The following is a 19,861-nucleotide window of genomic DNA, read 5'->3' on the forward strand; positions in this document are numbered from 1 at the left end:
CACACACTCTCTCTCACTCGCACACACTCTCTCTCACTCGCACACACTCTCTCTCACTCGCACACACTCTCTCTCACTCGCACACACTCTCTCTCACTCGCACACACTCTCTCTCACTCGCACACACTCTCTCTCACTCGCACACACTCTCTCTCACTCGCACACACTCTCTCTCACTCGCACACACTCTCTCTCACTCGCACACACTCTCTCTCACTCGCACACACTCTCTCTCACTCGCACACACTCTCTCTCACTCGCACACACTCTCTCTCACTCGCACACACTCTCTCTCACTCGCACACACTCTCTCTCACTCGCACACACTCTCTCTCACTCGCACACACTCTCTCTCACTCGCACACACTCTCTCTCACTCGCACACACTCTCTCTCACTCGCACACACTCTCTCTCACTCGCACACACTCTCTCTCACTCGCACACACTCTCTCTCACTCGCACACACTCTCTCTCACTCGCACACACTCTCTCTCACTCGCACACACTCTCTCTCACTCGCACACACTCTCTCTCACTCGCACACACTCTCTCTCACTCGCACACACTCTCTCTCACTCGCACACACTCTCTCTCACTCGCACACACTCTCTCTCACTCGCACACACTCTCTCTCACTCGCACACACTCTCTCTCACTCGCACACACTCTCTCTCACTCGCACACACTCTCTCTCACTCGCACACACTCTCTCTCACTCGCACACACTCTCTCTCACTCGCACACACTCTCTCTCACTCGCACACACTCTCTCTCACTCGCACACACTCTCTCTCACTCGCACACACTCTCTCTCACTCGCACACACTCTCTCTCACTCGCACACACTCTCTCTCACTCGCACACACTCTCTCTCACTCGCACACACTCTCTCTCACTCGCACACACTCTCTCTCACTCGCACACACTCTCTCTCACTCGCACACACTCTCTCTCACTCGCACACACTCTCTCTCACTCGCACACACTCTCTCTCACTCGCACACACTCTCTCTCACTCGCACACACTCTCTCTCACTCGCACACACTCTCTCTCACTCGCACACACTCTCTCTCACTCGCACACACTCTCTCTCTCTCACTCACTCTCTCTCCCTCACTCTCTCTCCCTCACTCACTCTCTCTCCCTCACTCACACACACACCCCAAAGAACCAGCGCGGCAGGGCCCGCTAGCCCCGCGCCTTGGGACGTAATTCGCCCCGAGGCGAGCCGCGGCGCTCCGTTTAGGTTTCGTTTCTATCCCGGGCTCCAGCCCGACTTTGGACGCTCGTAGCTCGGGCAGGGGAGGTCCCAGCATCCCCAAACTTGACAGCCAGAGACCTCTGCCCTCTCCCCAAAGAACGAAATCGCTGAACAAATGTCTCACAGTCTCATGTCCAACGTCTGTAGCAACCTCTTTCTCCAACCATTCCCAGCGGGACTTGTTTTTCACTATTCTGTCGATTTCTTTAACTCGATTTGCATCTTTACTCTCAATCACGGAGGCTGCCATCTTTCAACTCTGTTTGAAGCGAGCTTACGTACAGCTATCTAACAAGCGCGTTCATTGGTTGTTACAGAGCGATGGGCCAATCACGTACCTCGTTTCATCTCAATGACGTAATTGCGTAAATGACAATTACGTCAATGAGATGAAACGAGGTACATGATTGGCCCATCGCTCTGTAACAACCAATGAATGCGCTCGCTTCAAACAAAGAGTTGAAAGATGGCAGCCTCCGTGATCGAGGCGTAAAGATGCAAATCCGAGGCTGCCATCTTTCAAACAAAGTCGGAACGAATAGGATACGAATGTGGATTTGAGGGAAAAATCGGAAACTTTTTTTTTCAAGTTTTGAGGTGAAAAAAGCGGAATTCCGCGAATTCGCGGAAAAATCACATCCCTGGATAGCCTGTTTGACCCTCGCTCGACCAATTGTCCGTTTCACGGTTTTACGATTTTGCCTGCCGTTCTGGATTGTTTACCGTCTTCGCTTGTATTAATAAACACACCTTCTGCACTCACATCCGTCTCCCAACCATCTCTGACAGAATACTTCACACTCCCTGATAAAGAGAAGCACATTCACCTGTTCATACGTCATGTTCAGGAACAAACTAACGGTAATGGCGCTAAAACAGCCACCGTCAAATGGTGCAGTTGGAGTCTTATTCTCGGACTCGACTCTAATTTTTTTTTTTTATGACATGGACTTGAACACCAGGGACTCGAGACTGGACTTGGACTCTAGGTTTAGTGACTCGACTGCAACACTATCTACAATTAAATTATTTGCCATGCAAAAATATCACTACTACTAACAACAGTAGTTCATCAGGTTACTGCTATTTTTGAACACAACTACAATAGCTTAAAAACTAAAAGAGCCCTCTTATTAAAAAGGAAATGTTAATAACAAACGTAGGCTTTTTCTTAATAACTTTTATGAACATTTGTACTTCCTCCATTTGCGTCTCTTTTCCTTAAATTCAACAGTCTGTTAAAAAAAAAAAAGATTTCTTGCTAAATCTATTTGTACAGCAAATCACACAACAGCTCTTTCAGCTCATTTTATTTTAGATCAGTTTTTTTGGCAGCATTAGAGCTGAGTTACTTCCACCTGTGGTGAAGTCAAGCTACTATTGTATGTGATTGTGCTAGGAAAAACTAAGAGACTATGCAGCCTGATGAGACTCATTTTGTATTTGTAATAAACATTCTATCTGGATTTATCGAGGCACAATATACTGGTACCTGTCTAATATTAATTACATCTTTTAACGCATTCATTCATCCATTGCCATGGTGTGTCCATCATACAGGGCCTCCATTGAGTCTATCATCAGATACGGCATCACAGTTTGGTTAGGGAACCTGTCTGTGAAATTGAAAGCCCAATTACAAACCCTTATTAAGAGAGCGGGGAAGATAATGGGCATGCCCCCTCCCACATCGCTTCAGGTTTTATTTGATGAGGCAGTGAGGAGGCAGGGACTGAAAATCGTAGAGGATGATGAACATATTTTACATGGAGAATATGAACTCTTACCATCAGGAAGAAGATATAGGCTGCCAAACTGCAGGACAAATAGGTTTAAATTGTCAATGGTTCCTTGGTCTATTAAATTACTCAATAGTAGGTAGTGTGGGGGTGTTAGGTTAGGTTTTTTAGGCTTTGCCACCCGTGGTATTATGTTAAGTGTAATTTTATTCCTTGGTCTTTTAATTTTCTTAGAAAGGGAGGGTGGAGGGAGGGGGGGTGATGGGTGGGTGTGTGTGTGTGTGTGTGTGTGTGTCTATGGGTGGGTGTGTGTGTGGTAATATTTATTATGAATGCTGTTGTGTGGATGTTAAACGTTAAATGTATTCTGTGTTGTCCATTGTGTGTATAAGTCGATGTGAATTGCCAGACTTTGTGCCCAAGACAAATTTCTCTCTTGAAGAGACAATAAAGGCTCTTACTCTTACAAGTGTTACAATAGAACCAATAATATTCACCATCAGTCATGATAAATGTATTGACGCACAGTGAGGACAGTGTAACCGCGAGTCTACTCACTCACCTACTATGTCTTCTGTAAGGAAGCTGAGTCCATCAATCGTACGGTAGTTACTGTTCTTATTGCTCTTCTTGTACACAGGAAACACAATCTCCATCTCCTCCTCCCTGAAAAACACGCCAGCGAGTCACGCAAGTTCTCAGCATTAACCTGAGCAGTGAAGACGATACACACGTCAAGAGGTTTGAAAATTAGCTGAAACTGGAATTAAACTTGCCATTAATAAGGGGGCGGATACACCCGGTGTTCTTACTCATATAACCCGTGGGGGGTTCAGGCATTCTGGAATAAGTCACTCAAACTGTCACGTTTGGAACATGTTATACATTCACGACAAGGGTTAAATGTATAAACAAACAAGCACCTCTTCTGCGTGTTCTTGCTGAGCTGGATGTCGAAGCAGTAAAGCCCGCTGTCGCAGCCCGAGATGAGATGCGTGTCTGGGGAACACGGCAGCAGGCAGAGGTGCAGTGGAGTGGAGCAGGTCTCCATTACAAGCAGCTGACTGACAGAATAAGAAATACCAACGATTACATTTGTGTATACACTTTATTAGGAACACCCCTGCATCCACCTGCTGTTTGATGCAGGTCTCTAATCAGCCGATCCCTTGACAGCGGCAAAATGCAGAAAATCACGCAGATACAAATCAAGAGCTTCAGATAATTAATGTTCAAACATCAGAATGGGAAAAATTGTGATCTCAAAGTGTGACTCTCTTTCTTTCACTGTGGCATGGGTGTTGGTTTGAGTATTTCAGAAACTGCTGATCTCTTGGGGTTTTCACCCACACGACAGTCTCCGAAGGGTCAGAGGAAAATGCCCAGATTGGTTCGAGCTGCCAGGAAGGATATAGTAACTCATAGCAACTCTTTACAACTGTGCTGAGCAGAAAAGCATCTCAGCAAGCAACAGCAGAACACCACATTGGGTTCCGCTCCTACCAGCCAAGAACAGGAATCTTTGGATTCGCCCCAAAAACAAACCTGGTTTTGAAGTTGTAGTCTCGGTCCAGTCCACCGATGTCCCACATAATGATCTTGTTATCATACCCGCCAGCTAGAAACAACAAAAATATCTTCTTAGCTAATCATCTATCTAAAACTTTAACATGGGATGAAACAGTATACAAACTGGAGTGTATTAAATTCCAGTCCTATATCATGGTATCTGCTTGCAAGAACATTAAAATGGCATAGCATTGGATCAGTAATGCAAGGATTCAGGTGAAACATCTATAAAAGCCTAGGTCACAACCGGACATACGATTTTTGGCCGTGCGATTTTTGGCGTTTCCCAAATCGCTGCGTTTTTTTTTTGTTCGTGGAGAAAGACGCACGTTGGCCGTAAGTTTGTCTTGCAACCTGAAAAAAAACGTAAGCGCCCGTAGAGTTTGTTTGACATGACAAAGAACCTCTGCGGCCAGTCTACGGCTCGAAAATCAGCACGTCACACGCGCGCCGTCCGTGCGTTTCACGCGCGCCCTCCGTGCGTTTCTTGCACGTAGACTGGCCGTAGGAGCACGTACGGCCGGTTGTGACCGAGGCATAAATTAAATGACATTTTCTTATCACCTTCCATCACTAGTTCTGAAAAAATGAGAATATTTACTTTTTGATCCCTCGAACTGCACTTACTGAACAGGAAGCTGGTTTTTCGCGGGCTAAAGCGGAGTATAGCTATGGCTCGGCGGCTGGCACGGAACTCGCCGTATGCCAAGTTGGCTCTGGGGTGGATGAGCTTCACCATGCCCTTCTTCCCTCCTGCGGCGAGGATGCTGCAGGATCGAGCGCAGCCATTCTCACGCGCCATCAACACCGTGCTCCAGGCCAGCGTAAAGAATTCCTAACAGAGCAAAGAAATTTCCAAGGCAATGTAAAGAAACGTGTATGAATAAATCGAAGCACATGTCTGATGTCTGTATGTGTATATATAATGACTAATTTGGCAGCAGTGATGCAGCAATGGCAATAAATACAGACAGACAGGGATGGGATGTATCCTCTCTGTATATTTATTCGTTTTGCTTTGAGCTCAATGAAAGAGCGCAGTGAAAACTTAGCGGTTTTTGGAGACACCTAGTGGTAAGAAATGGTATTACATGAATAACTGGTTACACACCTCACCAGGGACCTTGTATTTCTTCAGTACGTGGCCAGACTCGCAGTTTATCACACACACCGTCTCACCTCCACAAGTGGCCACCGATTGTGCCCAGGCACCTGTATCTTTAAAAAAAATAAATCATAATAAAATAAAAAATAAATTCACATGGTCGTTATAGTAGCACCAGGAAGAATGCTCTTTCCAAACCCTTCTCAGATACATTTCCACATGGGGGTGGGGAACAGTACATTCTGAACTTGAATAAAACATCCCTGGTGAAAACAAAACATCTAAAACAGTTTGTACATCAGGCTGTCTAATTTAGAAATGATGAAAGAACAAATTACTCGAAAGGTGAAGCCGCACTTTTTTCAGGGTTCCCACACCTTAAAAATTTCAAAGACCAACTGCATCAAATTCAAGGACCCAACACAACATAGACTGAGACACGGATCAAGGTCAAATTACTGTTACAACACTAAGAATTGTTATAATGAGAACCAGAGGTGGACAAAGTACCCAACTTTATTACTTAAGTCAAAGTACAGATCCCGCTGGTTAAATGTTACTCCGATACAAGTGAAGGTTGCCCAGTCAAATTTTTACTCAAGTTAAAGTACTGAAGTACTTGCTTTTAAAAATACTTAAGTATTAAAAGTGCATTTTCTGTCAACACATTGCTGCATTATTACCACAACACTTACAAAACCTAATGCTTCTGAAGCAATTTGCTGGATTTACTGACTAGCCTGTAGAACCTGTAGAGCTGAAGCTCCACCTGACATGCTAGCAAACTCTTTTCAAACTCGAAATTATATTGGGTAGCTAATGCTACTAGAAAAGAAAGATTTCTACATTCTGTTTATTTGGCAAGATTATGCTAATGTTATTCATGTTAGCATAACTCCGTTTTTACATGCTAACTAACAGTATCCAAGTTAACTGGCTGTGTGTTAACATTAGCTGTGGACAAGGCTGTAGCAACTTGGTGGGCAAATCCATAGAAAGTCATTTGACTAACCAGACTGCAGAGCTACGTTTGTAACGTTATCGCTAGCTCTAAAAGCACAGACAACTTCATTGCAAGCTTTCTCTTGGAATAAAATGTTTTATATACCTCAATATGCTTCCGCAGGTTGGATGGCGAGTTTTTGTAGGCCGTGACATTTAAAACATTTAAAGCAAAATGTGTCTTTAATCCTTTCAGAAAACTGAAACATGGGTTCGAGGTATGGCCATGGGTGTGTGTGCATTCCCCAGAAAAAACGCCTCCTTTCATCCTGCCGTCATCAACTGATCGTGTTAAATAATGCTGCTGAGAAATCATTGAATTTGATTTTATTTAGTCTATGGACGTGACCCAACCCTAGTGATTTACTGATAGGCTGTCTCAGTGTCGCCTGAGGAAAAAACCAATCATGTTTTATAAAAGAAAAAACATCCACTTTCAAAGCTGCTTCATAGTAACAAGGACCTTGATAGAAATGTAGTGGAGTAAAAAGTACGATATTTGCCTTTCAAATGTAGTGAAGTTAAAGTTTTAAGTTTCCAAAAAAATAATACTCAAGTAAAGTACAGATACTCAAAAAGTGTACTTAAGTACAGTACTCAAGTAAGTGTACTTTGTTACTGTCTACCTCTGATGAGAACTAGCAGACTTTGCAAACGCTCACGGTCAACAATTAAACAGAGACAGAGGCTTGAATGTGTCAAGACTTCGCAGTTGTACTGTTCGTGATGGCAGACTGGATGGTCTCTTGCCTTTTCTAACATAGCGCAGCAAAACAATGTACAAGTTGAGCGATACTGAAAGAGACTTACAAGTTGAAGAGCGAAGTAACTGCTCGTTTATTTCATTAAACATTTTTCATGAACATTAACATGGCCAAATGAACAGACAAATAAACACCACCTGCCTCAAGAAAGCGCGACAGTCACCGTCACATGCGTGCATGAGTGGCTGAAGTCGAACGGCAGCAAGAAAGCTAACGTTAAGCCAAGTTTGTAGATGTAACTCCATATTGTCGAGCTTAAAGGTTTGCCAAAATTAACCCCAAGCCCATGTGGTTATATCAGCTAATGATGAATGACGGTAGTTGATGCAGTGTTGTCTGAAGGTCTTCAATTTCGACACTTTTTTTCCCCACAAAATAGATAAATTCAAGGACTTTCAATGTCTATTTAACAGTTATTCCACGAAATCGAGTCGTACATGAGCTGACAGATGACGAGGCTCGTAGTTGGCTATAAGCCATGTACGACGAGATTCACTGGATTTTGAGAAACGGTATTTTTATTTTCAGCAAATTCGATAAATAAAAACTTTATCCAAAACGTCCGACAAACTCATTTCCGCTTAGAACGTAAACAAACCAGCGAAATGACAGGAGCAATTTGTGAAAAATGTAATCATCTTCTTTTGGCTGCTCCCGATTAGGGGTCGCCACAGCGGATCTTTCGTCTCCATTGCTCCCTGTCTTCCGCATCCTTCTCTACCACTTTCATGTCCTCTCTCACCACATCCATGTATCTCCTCTTTGGCCTTCCTCATTTCCGTGTGCCTGGCAGCTCCATCCTCAACATTCTCCTTCCAACATGCTCTGCATCTCTTCTCAGGATGTGCCCATACCATCTCAGTCTCATCTCTCTTAGCTTAATTCCCAAGCTCTCCACATGTACTGTCCCTTTGATGTGCTCGTTCAACCTCCCATCGCAAACCTTAACATCCCCAACTCCGCCTCCTGTCTCTTTGTTAAGGGTACTGTCTCCAATCCGCACTTACAGCTGGTCTCACTACTGTCTTATACATCTTACCTTTCACTTTTGCTGGGACTTTCCTATCACAAATGACTCCCGAAATCCTTCTCCAACTGCTCCACCCTGCCTGCACTCTCTTTCTCACCTCACTATCACAGCCCTCATTTTCCTGCATAGTTGACCCCGGGTACTTGAATTCACAATTTGTGAAAAATGCGATAATTCTTAAAAAAAAAAAAAAAAAAAAAACGTTCTTACCAAGAAATACTTTTCCATGTTTTGTTGCTTTTTTTTTTCTATTTTTTGGGGTTTTGTTTTCAGGTAGTTATTTCGTCCTTGGTTGGTTCAGCAACACGCACCGCCATTTTTTTTCTACCTCATGGTATATGAGCGGATATCCTTATAGTAGAGTAGCCGATCAGAGAGCATAATTGCGCATATCCAGTGAACGTGGATAGAATAATTATGCACATTTTGAAAAACTTTCAAGGCCTTGATTTTTTTTTTTCCCTCCATCAAATTCACAAACTCTCAAGGATTTCAAGGACCCACGGGAACCGTGTCTTTTCCTTCAGAGATTAGAGAAGTGATGATTTTACACCAAGTTGCAATGAGGACATTCTTTGGTCCTTGGTATCTCGGTATCTTTGACTTGTGAAAGAAGATCAAGCACTGCCCAAGACGACACCCAAACCCGGCTGTATTTGAAGACACACTACTCACTGCTGTTGTCCTGAGGCTCGAAGGCACAGGCCCACAGCTGGGTGCTGAAATCCTCTGGACTGTCACGTTTACTGTGGCACTGCAGGACGTGAAGAGGCTGCAGACTGGCTGGTTCCTGCATGGAGACACTCAGTGATGAGATAACGGCTTTGTGGTGAGCTACTGTGATCAAGATCAACTGTGAGCTACTGCTCACTTGCGTATCCCCCCCCCGTTCTCGATTATATCAGAATGCAAGCAATCGAAGAAATAGGACACCTATTATGAATGTTGACTTCAACAAAGAATGAAACAAGTAAGTAAAGAGCAGTTTTCTACCCAGAGATTTCAAACAGCACCCTGGTAAACGGTCATTTTGAAATAACATTTTGCTTCTTGAAATAGCGTCAAAATCCACCCTATATGTTTTGTAAATACACTGTCCGTAAACAGGAAGTCGATATGCGACAGACCTGAAAACGGTATATACGGTATAGAACCCCAAGCTGAAGCTCGGTACCAAATATCAAGCAGTTGTGATTTGTAGTTACTGAGAAGTGTTACGAAAACGTTGTAAATCCACGCTATATGTTTCGTAAATACATTCAGTCTGTAAACAGGAAGTCGATGCGCAACAGACCTGAAAACGGTATACATGGTATAGAACCCCAAGCTGAAGTTTGGGACCAAGTGGCTATGTAGTTGCTGAGAAAAAGGGTGTTTCGGATGGACGGACGGACAGACAGACAGAGGTAAACCAGTATACCCCTCCTCCTTCGGAGCGGGGGTATAATAACTACTTTTAAAATAGCTTTGAGAAATGATTACAAACTTCTAAATGTAATTCCTCTTATTTCCAGTCTGTACTCTTACCACTGTGTGTGTGTGTGTATATATATATATATATATATATATATATATATATATATATATATATATATATATATGTACAGTTGTGGTCAGAAGTTTACATACAGTGACATGAATGTCATCTTGGATATGAATATCATGGCAATATTTGGGCTTTCAGTAATTTCTTTGAACTGTTCTTTTGCTGTGGCAGAATGATTGTACAGCATACATCTTTAAAAAAACACTAGAATTTGGTGCACAAGTTTTAATTTTCTTTGGGTTTTCTGAAATCAACACAGGGTCAAAAATATACATACGCTCACTTCGATTATTAATTCAGAGCTGCTGAAACTTCCAAAACGTCTCTTATCTTGCCAAAGCCGAGGTCTCTTAACTTCCTGTTTGTGATCATGATTGACTACAGCTGGTAGCTTCTCTGTGCCTTCATACAAAGGGTTTGTTTACAGCACTCATTGGATTGACCAACACACAGTAAAATGGGAAAGTCCAAGGAGCTCAGTGCAGATCTGAGAAAGAGGATCGCAGATGTACACAACTCCAGAATGTCTCTTGGAGCCATTTCTAAACAGCTGCAAATTCCAAGATCAGTTCAAACAATTGTATCCAAGTTATTGTGAGGTGTAGTCACTTTGCCAAGCCACTTTGCTTCAAGGAAACCCAAACTGTCACCCTCAGCTGAAAGGAAATTGGTTTGAATGGTCAGGAACAACCTGGGAACCACCATGGCACCAGACCCATTGCAACAAGGTAGGCAGACTTGGCAATTGCCTAGGGCCCCAGCCCTCGAAGGGCCCCCACTGCCGAACGACTGGTTATGTATTCAATAGCAATGACAACTTTTTGAGCGCGGCAGCGCAGCGCCTAATGACACTTGTTGAAATACCCTAGTTCCAAGGGGGGCCCCCTAATGCACAACAGTGCCTCCCTATATGCTTTGGCCGAAAAGTGTAATGACAGTCTGTTGTCAACCCCTCAATGCCCATCTCCGTCCAGTCAAGTGGTTGCAGAGCTCCGTGGCAAAAAAAACCCAAAATCAAATATGAAGCGAAATTACCCCTCAGGGAGCCAGAAGAGAAAGAAGAAAAGGGAAGAGGAAGACAGAAAAAAACAAGACACTGGTAAGTGAGAATGTACACACTCATTAATACCAAGCGGGTCGACAAGCAAATTTGGTAGCTAGCTTACGTTAATGGTAGTTATCTTGTAGACAGTGTTTATAACAGTGACGTGTACAGCAAATTAAGCATTGCACTATGTTTACTTCTTATACTTCCTGTGTCAGTTGCCTCAAGTGAGAGGAGCTTTTCAGCTCTGAAGCTTATTAAGAACTATATGAGGTCCGCCATGGGCCAAGAGAGGCTCTCCGGACTGGCACTGATGTCAATTGAATGTGATGTCCGCAGGTCTTTGGACATGGAGGGTATTGTGGCTGCCTTTGCTGAAGCCAAAGCCCGCAAGCAGCAGTTTTAGACATTTTGCCCATGATTCTAGTTGTGTATTCTTAAATTTTTATGCGTTTTTCTATACCTTTTGCACTTTTCTGTGTGTGCTGGTTCTTATTAAGATTCTTATTCATGTTTGTAATCATTTAATCACCATTTGAAGTTATTTCTACTTGTGTATATACTGTAAATATTTAGTGTTGTGTTATTTGCACATTTTATATTACTTTGTCTTATTTTCATATTTGATTTACGTGTGTGTGTGTGTGTGTGTGTGTGTGTATTTTGTCTATTCTTGTGTTTAATTGGGTTTGATAATTATTTATAATAATGTAAAGAGTTCATTTATTAAGTAAAAATCGTAAGAATGATTACAATATGTGTGATGTTTATTTATTAAGTCTTCAGTGGGTAGGCGGCCATAAGGCCTTTCGTCGAGGGGGCAATAATTATGGGCCCCAGATCCCCCTTTGCCTAGGGCCCCCAAATAGCTTGAAACAGGCCTGCATGGCACAGCCCTGCCATGAACTGGAAGCTGATGGATCACTATCTGCAGTTCAGATCACCATGGACTAAGAGGCTGCTATCCAAGACATAACCCCCTACTCAAAAATTGACACCTTCAAGCTTAACTAAAGTTTGAAGCTGACCACACGGACAAAGAAAAAGCCTTCTGGAGGAAAGCTGTATGGTCAGATCAGACAAAGATTGAGTTGTTTGGCCACAATGACCACCATGTACAGAGGGACACTGTACCAGCTGGTGGTGGTGGTAGGATCATCATGCTCTGGGGCTGTTTTGCTGCCAGTGGAACTGGTTCATTGCACAAAGTGGATGGAGTAATGAAGAAGGAGGACTACCTCAGAATTCTTCAGCATAAACCATCAGAAACTTGAACACGACTTGGGACTTACAACAGGACAATGAACCCAAACACGCATCAGAGCTGGTTGTGGAGGATAAAGCAGGCTAACATTAAGCTTAAAACAAGCCCTGACTTCAACCCTATTGAAAATATATGGACCGTGCTTATAAGTCGAGTCCATGCCAAGAAAAAATAAATAAAAAATTTAATTGAACTCTACCAATTCTACCATGAAGAGTTGTGAAATATCCAACCAGAAGCTTGTTGAGAGACTGTAGGAGCTTGTTCATGGTCAACAAAAATGTTTGGTCAAGGTGAATCTTACGAAGAGACATTTTACCCAAATATTAGGTGTGCTGTATGTATATTTTTGACCCTTTGTAGATTTCAGAAAACCCAAAGAAAATTAAAACTTGTGCACCAAATTCGAGTGTTTTTTTTTTTATTAAAGATGTATGCTGTACAGTCATTCTGCCACAGAAAAAGAACAGTTCAAAGAAATTACTGAAAGCCCAAATATTGCCATGACACTCATATCACTGTATGTAAACTTCTGACCACACTGTATATTGTATATCCTCCAGATGGCGGCGGTCAATGACGCAAGCAGTTTTGGTCATGTGGTTGCAAACGAAGAATTAAGAAAGTAAACATGTTTTCAATTCATGACATACACACCTTTGAAACTTGGGATTTAGTCGCTTTCCAGATCGTTCCACTTTCTGTCTCGGTGGAGCTACATGCTTGCGGAGTCCTAAGCTGAACTTTGAGATTTTTCTTCGCTCCCTTCGCAGTGGGCGTCACGGCAACCTGTGCAACCGTTGCTTTTTTTGGGGTGTTTTGCCTGTGACTGGAGTTCCTCAGACTTGCCACAGGAGTCTTTGCTTTCACGCACCCTGGGCTTGAGACACTCGGGTTCGATTTTTGAGGGGTCTCCTTCAACCAGGAGGATCTTCCAGGATTCGTCTCGACTGAAGCAGCACTGGCTAACCGGCATGATTTGCGCAGACTGGCCTCTGGCGTGGCCGTTTGGTTTCTCGTCTTTCTCTTTCTTGGGTTTTCAGCATCGCAGTTTGTTTTGGAGCCTTGAATTTGTCTCTTGGATTGAGACAGAAAGCATGCGTTGTTTCATAACAGGCGTTAATTCCACCCGAAAACAAACGTATTATTGTTGAATTGAACTGAACTGAAAGTCCTACCCCAGTTTCTTTTCCCGGAGTCTCTGCTGGAATGTCCTCGTCCTCTTTTTCTGGATCAGTCAGCGAGTTGAGATATTCCTTTGCAATCATCTCAACCTGAAGCACACAGTTCAAAATTAATGGAAGGAAGATGACACCGAGCTTGAGAAATTTCATTTCGGATCTCGAACACACACCCTCCATTTGGTGTAGTCGTTTAAAGAGCTGGGGCCGTATTTGACTTGAAAGCATGCAGCGTTAACAAAGTTCTTCTCAAGCTCATTTAAGCTTTGGGAAGTTGGTGGATCGGGGAGAGTGAAGTTCTTCTCCCACACTCCGATCACCTGTAACAGAAAAGTAATTTTTAATAACGTGGGGGAAAAAAAAAAGTCAATTTCCTGATTACATCAAAAGCTCAGTTCCAAACTCGCCCGCTTCCAAAGGATCTCAGTGTTCACGTAGTGGATGTGGTTGGCTGTTGCACTGATGTCCTTCCCGTTCAGCATCTTCAATTTGGGCAAGAGAAACATCACCTTGTGCTCGTCGCTGACCTACAGAAAGCAGTTCTATTATTAAAAACCAAAACCCCCCCCCAAAAAAACCCACACACACACATACACAACATGATATCCTTTAAAGTAGAAGTCACCAAGATGGGTCTTACAGTGAGATAGAAATTATCCTCCAGCCGTAGCTCCTCCAGACCAGTCAGGACCTCCAGCGAGGTCACTTCCTCCATGTTGTTGTTGGAAAAGTTCAGAAGCCGCAGCTGGGGAAGACAGAGTCCTGCTGGAAGATTCTGCAGCAGATTCCTGGAAAGATCCAACTCCTCCAGAGCAGAGAGCTTATTCAACAAGGCCACGGAGAGATCCTGATCCTTTAACGCCATACGAGAGAGACTAGAAAGAAAAACACGAAACAACGTTCATGTTAAAGTGCCATTCCACCATTGGATGTATTCTTTGGCATAAAATACAATATATTTTATGACAACATGACTAGACAGAGAAATCTTTTAGCTTCAAAATGATATATCAAACATAATTTTTTGACAACGACAAGTATGTTAATTTTGCAACCAAAGTCACCTACCCTTTTAATTTCCACGCGGTAGTGAAACGTGATGTCATCGGCAGGTTCCCCTTCTTGTGTACCACGTCACGTGTGACGTGGCACAGATTATCAGCAATGGCGGATAGAACGCGATTTCCACTTGTCGATTGCTGTGCCGATATTCACCATCGACCGTCTCCTTTGGGCATCACTTGCTATTTTCCTTCGCTTCTTTTCCGAAGCTGACAATCGCGTTCTATCCGCCATTGCTGATAATCTGTGCCACGTCACACGTGACGTGGTACACAAGAAGGGGAACCTGCCGATGACATCACGTTTCACTACCGCGCGGAAATTAAAAGGGTAGGTGACTTTGGTCGCAAAATTAATATACTTGTCGTTGTCAAAAAATTATGTTTGATATATCATTTTGAAGCTAAAAGATTTCTCTGTCTAGTCATGTTGACATAAAATATATTGTATTTTATGCCAAAAAAATACATCCAATGGTGGAATGGCACTTTAAAGGGGAACTGAAGGCAAATTTATTATCATCAACATTCTATTTCTCTCATTTTATTAAATATAGGAATGCATTTTTGATCGCTATTTTGTCACCGCTATAGCAAGTTATGAGTGTTTGAAATATGCGATGTAATATATCAGTCCATATATCAAAGCAATGGCCGTAAACGAGATTCGCTGAGACCTGTGCGAGACATCGTAGGATGGAAGTAAAACGTACAGCGGAAATCAGAGTGACCAACCCCGTGTCCGAAATCACTCACTCGTTCACTACTCCCTATACAGCAGGGGTCGGCAACCTTTTTGCCATGTAGTGCCAATTAGAAAGTTTCTTGTTAGTTAGTGTGCCATTCAAATAGGTGTTGTTAACTGTGTAATTAGACACCACACATTTTAGACGGATATGGATATTTAATGTAATGTAAAACACCACTGCACTTGTTTTATGCCATTAACCTCACACACAAGGTTGAAGAACACCCCCCCATTGGATAACAACATTGCAAGCTTACACAAATTCACAAAATAACATCCAAAATCTTTCAGTAGGTAACAGGCCCAAGTTATTCACAATAAAGACGTAGCAGCCTAATGGAAATGGAACTGATGAATAATAAAACTGCAGAAAAAAAATTAAATAATGAGTGTCAGAGAACATTAACAAGTAGCCTACATAAAGTGGCTTAACAATGAACTGCAAATTTGAAGTAGCCTTGTTACAAAATAAATGTTTTGCCTATCAGTCAGTGTGATCCCTGGCCCTGCTTCCCCTTACTTAGCGCCGAGATGTGGGGATGGTAATTGATCACTTTGAGTTGGACGCATGCTTCCGAATGGCCCGTTGTCAGATGACTTTGGGAGGGGCAAAGTCCATTCTTCATGTGCGAAAATCTGTTCACACAGATATGTTGATCTGAACACTGACAATAAATGAATGAACCCTTTATTGTCACTGTTACCAGAGAAATTGACCATCAACCTGTCCTTACAGAGGGGGAACAGGATAGGAAGACAGGGATAAAAGAAACACAGTAGTAACATGAGGAAAGATGAGGAAAAAAGAACCCCCCCCCCTATGCTCCTATCAGGAGTACAGTGGGGGAGCATTTAAAAAAAACCTCCACACAAGCACACAATAACACAAGTACACTTTAAAACATGGGACTTGAGGGGGTAGGAGAGGAGGTAAGGCCTCTGCATGCTCTTGCGACAAGGCTTTCGCAGATAGCTTTTCGCAGACAGTTGTAATTTATCATTGAGCGGGGAGTAATAGGCGTGCGTGATGTTATTCACCGCCACAACGCAAGGGGGCGCGAAGTCGCGAAATCGCTAGGAGTAGTTGGTGGGTGTGGTTAGTGGAGTGTTTATCCTCCGGTTACTTATAATGACTAGAACTGGAGTCGTATAGATGTACGTACTTCCTCACTTCCTCGATCAACCGCTCTTCGTGCTGCTCCATCTTCGCTCGTGTTTTTAAAAATGGCGGTCGTGAAAACAAACCAAACCGGGAAAGTAGGGAAGCGGAAGTGCGTGTACAGCGGATGTACAGTGGACCAATCAGAGCCCTCTTGTCTGCGACACTGTCTGCGAGGCTTCTGCGGTGGTCACAATTTTTGGGAGGTGCGCGCAGAGCATCTGCGAAGGTGGGGGGGCTACGCAGACACTATCTGCGGCGCCGTCTGCAAGGACTGGGTTGTCAGCATAAATTGGCCTGTAGAGGTAACCCAGCGCAAGCAAGCAGCCATCCGCTCCTGCAAGCAGTGCTGGTCACGCACCCGCTTGTCACACTGGGGGTGAAAAACGGCGACTGCGGAAAATTGGGGAAGGAATACGAAGAATGCGAGAATGTCTCCCAGCAGTGACCTTCTGGGGGAAATGTTGCCCCAGCAACGGCCTTGATTGAGGCCGGTGCTGTTCAGGGAGCCGAATGTCGATAAGATGGAGATTGTTTGGTCTTTCGAACAGACGCAGTCTTTACACGTCCACACCACTTGTCCATATCTGTCCATTTCATCCATATCTGTCCAATTCAATTTGGTCTCCTAAATACTTATTCCTTATGCCAGTGCGATATTGTGAAGACAGTTGAACTTTTCGGGTAAAGATGCCCAGCAGGCGTAAATGATGTCTCCTTGACCCTGTGCTGTGCTTTGTAATTATATACGTAGCTCTGCAAACTTGCTCACCCACAACGTTGAACTCTTCAACTCAATCAGCTGCATTTCCATGTCCTGTGTGTCCAACCACTCTATCAGAGCCAAATCCAGTTCATGTCCGTCAAAGCTGTCAGGCTTGATCAAGAAAGAGAACACTGGGCTATACTTCTGAAAGTCCCCAAAACGCTCTGCAAACTCTGACTGCAGCTGGCGCATGTATTTACAGATATCAACGGTGTCAATTGTGTGGTTGAAGGCAAACTCCCTTACGTGTCTGAAATAACGAAAAGTGGTGGAATCAACATCCCTTTGAAATACGTCTAGCTTGCTGACAAACGCCACCCAAGCATCGTACATCTCCAACACCGTTTGTCCTGCACCTTGCAGTCGGAGATTTAGGTCGTTGAGATGTCCTGTAATGTCAGTGAGGAACATAAGCTTCATGATCCACTTCTCGTCTTCCAATTCAGGGTAGTCTTGAGCCCTCTCAAGTAGGAAGGCCTTGATGGCATCCAGACAGCTAACAAATCGCTCCAAAACTTTTCCGCCACTCAGCCACCTTACGGCAGAGTGCAGAGGGATATCTTTATACACGCAGTCCATTTCGTCTAACAGAGACTGAAACTGTCGGTGTGTTAGAGAGGAATGTTTGATGATAAAGTTTATGATCTTCACCACTGTATCCAAGACGCTGTTGAGATCAGAATTAGACATTTTGGCACATAGGTTTTCTTGATGTATTATGCAGTGGAGTTTCATGATGGGGTGACCGACTTTATCTTCAATTAATTTGACTGCTCCCTTCCGTTTCCCGACCATAGCGGGGGCACCATCAGTTGTCACTGCAAAAATCCTGCCCAAGTCAATACCTCGCTCTTCAAAATGCTCCACCAACACCTTGGCTATGTCCTCTCCTTTAGTTGTGTTGGTCATTGGCTTTAAACAGCAGAGCTCCTCTCTCACAATCACATCACAATATCTTGCCATCACTGCCAAACGTGCCACATCATTCACATCTACGCTTTCGTCAAGCGCAATGCTAAATACCGCTGCATCTTTTATGCCAGTTGATTGCTGCACCCTTAAGTTTTCTGCCATTTCACCAATTCGTCGCTCAACAGTTCTGGCTGATACGGGCATGTCTTTTATTCTTGATTTTATTGTCTCTTTATTTGGCAGCCCCTCAAAAAGACTATCTGAGCTGGAGAGAAAGGCCTCCTTAATGTTTAGCTATGCAGTGAGAAGTTATATATTCATTCATTGGCATTGTTTTTAGCTGAGGCAAAGACTTTTAAAGTGTGGGCTTGCCTTACCTGCACACTGCGCGTGAGATTGATTCGTCCCTATCTGCCTGATCTTTGAAAGTCTTTTCGTGCTTTGCCTCGAAATGACGTTTAACACTGGATGTTCGACACACAAGACACAACACTTTCAAAACACAACATGCACACAGCACGGTCCCTCTGAGAAACGAACCCATATTCTTTGGTCCATGAGGAGAGGAAAGCCCGAACTGTCGGCTTCTTTGCCATCTTAGCGCAACTGCTGCATCAAGTGGGCCCGTCTCGTGGGAAATATGGGGAGGGGGGGGGCGCTATATTGTTGTGTAGTCATGCTAAAAGAGCAGGCTCACCATGCAACAGCCAATGACGGTTCAAGATGACGTTTGGACATTTTTAATGTGTTGAATAGGCCACACCAATTTAATTAGTTGGTTCTCGGATTTTTTCAGGAAAAATATGAAGTGAACGGGCGAAATAAAAAAAAAAAAATGCTCTGATGGTAAAATTAGCGGTGGAAATAGACCAAACAATACAGGCAAACCAGTAAACAGAATTTCAACACACCTGCCAAAGATTTTACGCTTCTGTTCGCTGAATATCCTAACAATCACAAACACAGGCTTTGCAGGACTCCCCTCCACAGGCATGTTTCTTCCACAAGTCTTTATCGAAAGTGAAAGGGGCGATTTGATTGGTTTTCGACATCACGTCACGTGACCTTTTCTGTTGGCGGGAGTTTGATTTCGATTTTTTTTTCATTTTGCATTTTCTTCAAGCGGCGATTCCGAGAGTCAACTAATTGAATTGGTGTGGCCTAAATTAGGTTTGTGTATCATCATCAGTGTGCCACTGGAAATTCCTCGGCGTGCCAGTTGTGGCACACGTGCCTAGGGTTGCCAACAGGGAATTACTATATAGAGGACTATATACTGAGCTCACTGGTAAAATGAAAAAACACTTTTGGACACTATTCCGTCACACAATTAAAATGTGCTAGATCAGTCGGCTGGTGGGTTTTCAAAATAATAAATACATGCATGTGTTTTTGTGATAAATCCATATTATACTGAGTGTATTTCCTACAGTAACCAATACAAAGTACCTGCAGCTTTCAGTTCTTTTTAAATCAAGGCTGAACACTTTCTTCTTTGCCACTGCCTTTTATTAAATCAGATTTGAGACTTTTAATTTGATTTCTTTCAGCGCGACCGCAATGCATGATGGGATATATTGCTTTGGTTAGTGACCATCGTTGTACACTACTTTTCATGATGCATCGTGGGATACTTTGAGTGCACTATATAGGGTGTAATAATCCTCATTAAGGTTTCGGACAGCACTACAAAATGGCGTCCTCGCT

At 43.4% G+C, this 19,861-nt stretch overlaps 1 protein-coding gene across 2 annotated transcripts in view; it reads right to left on the reverse strand.

Annotated features, from left to right (window-relative positions):
* lrwd1 (leucine-rich repeats and WD repeat domain containing 1) overlaps window positions 1–19,861 on the reverse strand; it is a 46,772-nt gene that overhangs the window by 14,055 nt on the left and 12,856 nt on the right. For both annotated transcript variants that reach the window (XM_060913441.1, XM_060913442.1), the window contains 11 exons: window positions 14,149–14,383; window positions 13,916–14,035; window positions 13,682–13,828; window positions 13,506–13,601; window positions 12,985–13,404; window positions 9,148–9,262; window positions 5,683–5,789; window positions 5,199–5,406; window positions 4,548–4,620; window positions 3,926–4,066; window positions 3,565–3,668 (listed from right to left, as the gene is read on the reverse strand). In XM_060913441.1, the coding sequence (XP_060769424.1) occupies window positions 3,565–3,668; window positions 3,926–4,066; window positions 4,548–4,620; window positions 5,199–5,406; window positions 5,683–5,789; window positions 9,148–9,262; window positions 12,985–13,404; window positions 13,506–13,601; window positions 13,682–13,828; window positions 13,916–14,035; window positions 14,149–14,383 (1,766 nt within the window). The remainder of the gene's footprint in view (window positions 1–3,564; window positions 3,669–3,925; window positions 4,067–4,547; window positions 4,621–5,198; window positions 5,407–5,682; window positions 5,790–9,147; window positions 9,263–12,984; window positions 13,405–13,505; window positions 13,602–13,681; window positions 13,829–13,915; window positions 14,036–14,148; window positions 14,384–19,861) is intronic.

This window comes from Neoarius graeffei, chromosome 28 (genome assembly GCF_027579695.1).
Source record: "Neoarius graeffei isolate fNeoGra1 chromosome 28, fNeoGra1.pri, whole genome shotgun sequence".
Lineage (NCBI taxonomy): Eukaryota > Metazoa > Chordata > Actinopteri > Siluriformes > Ariidae > Neoarius > Neoarius graeffei.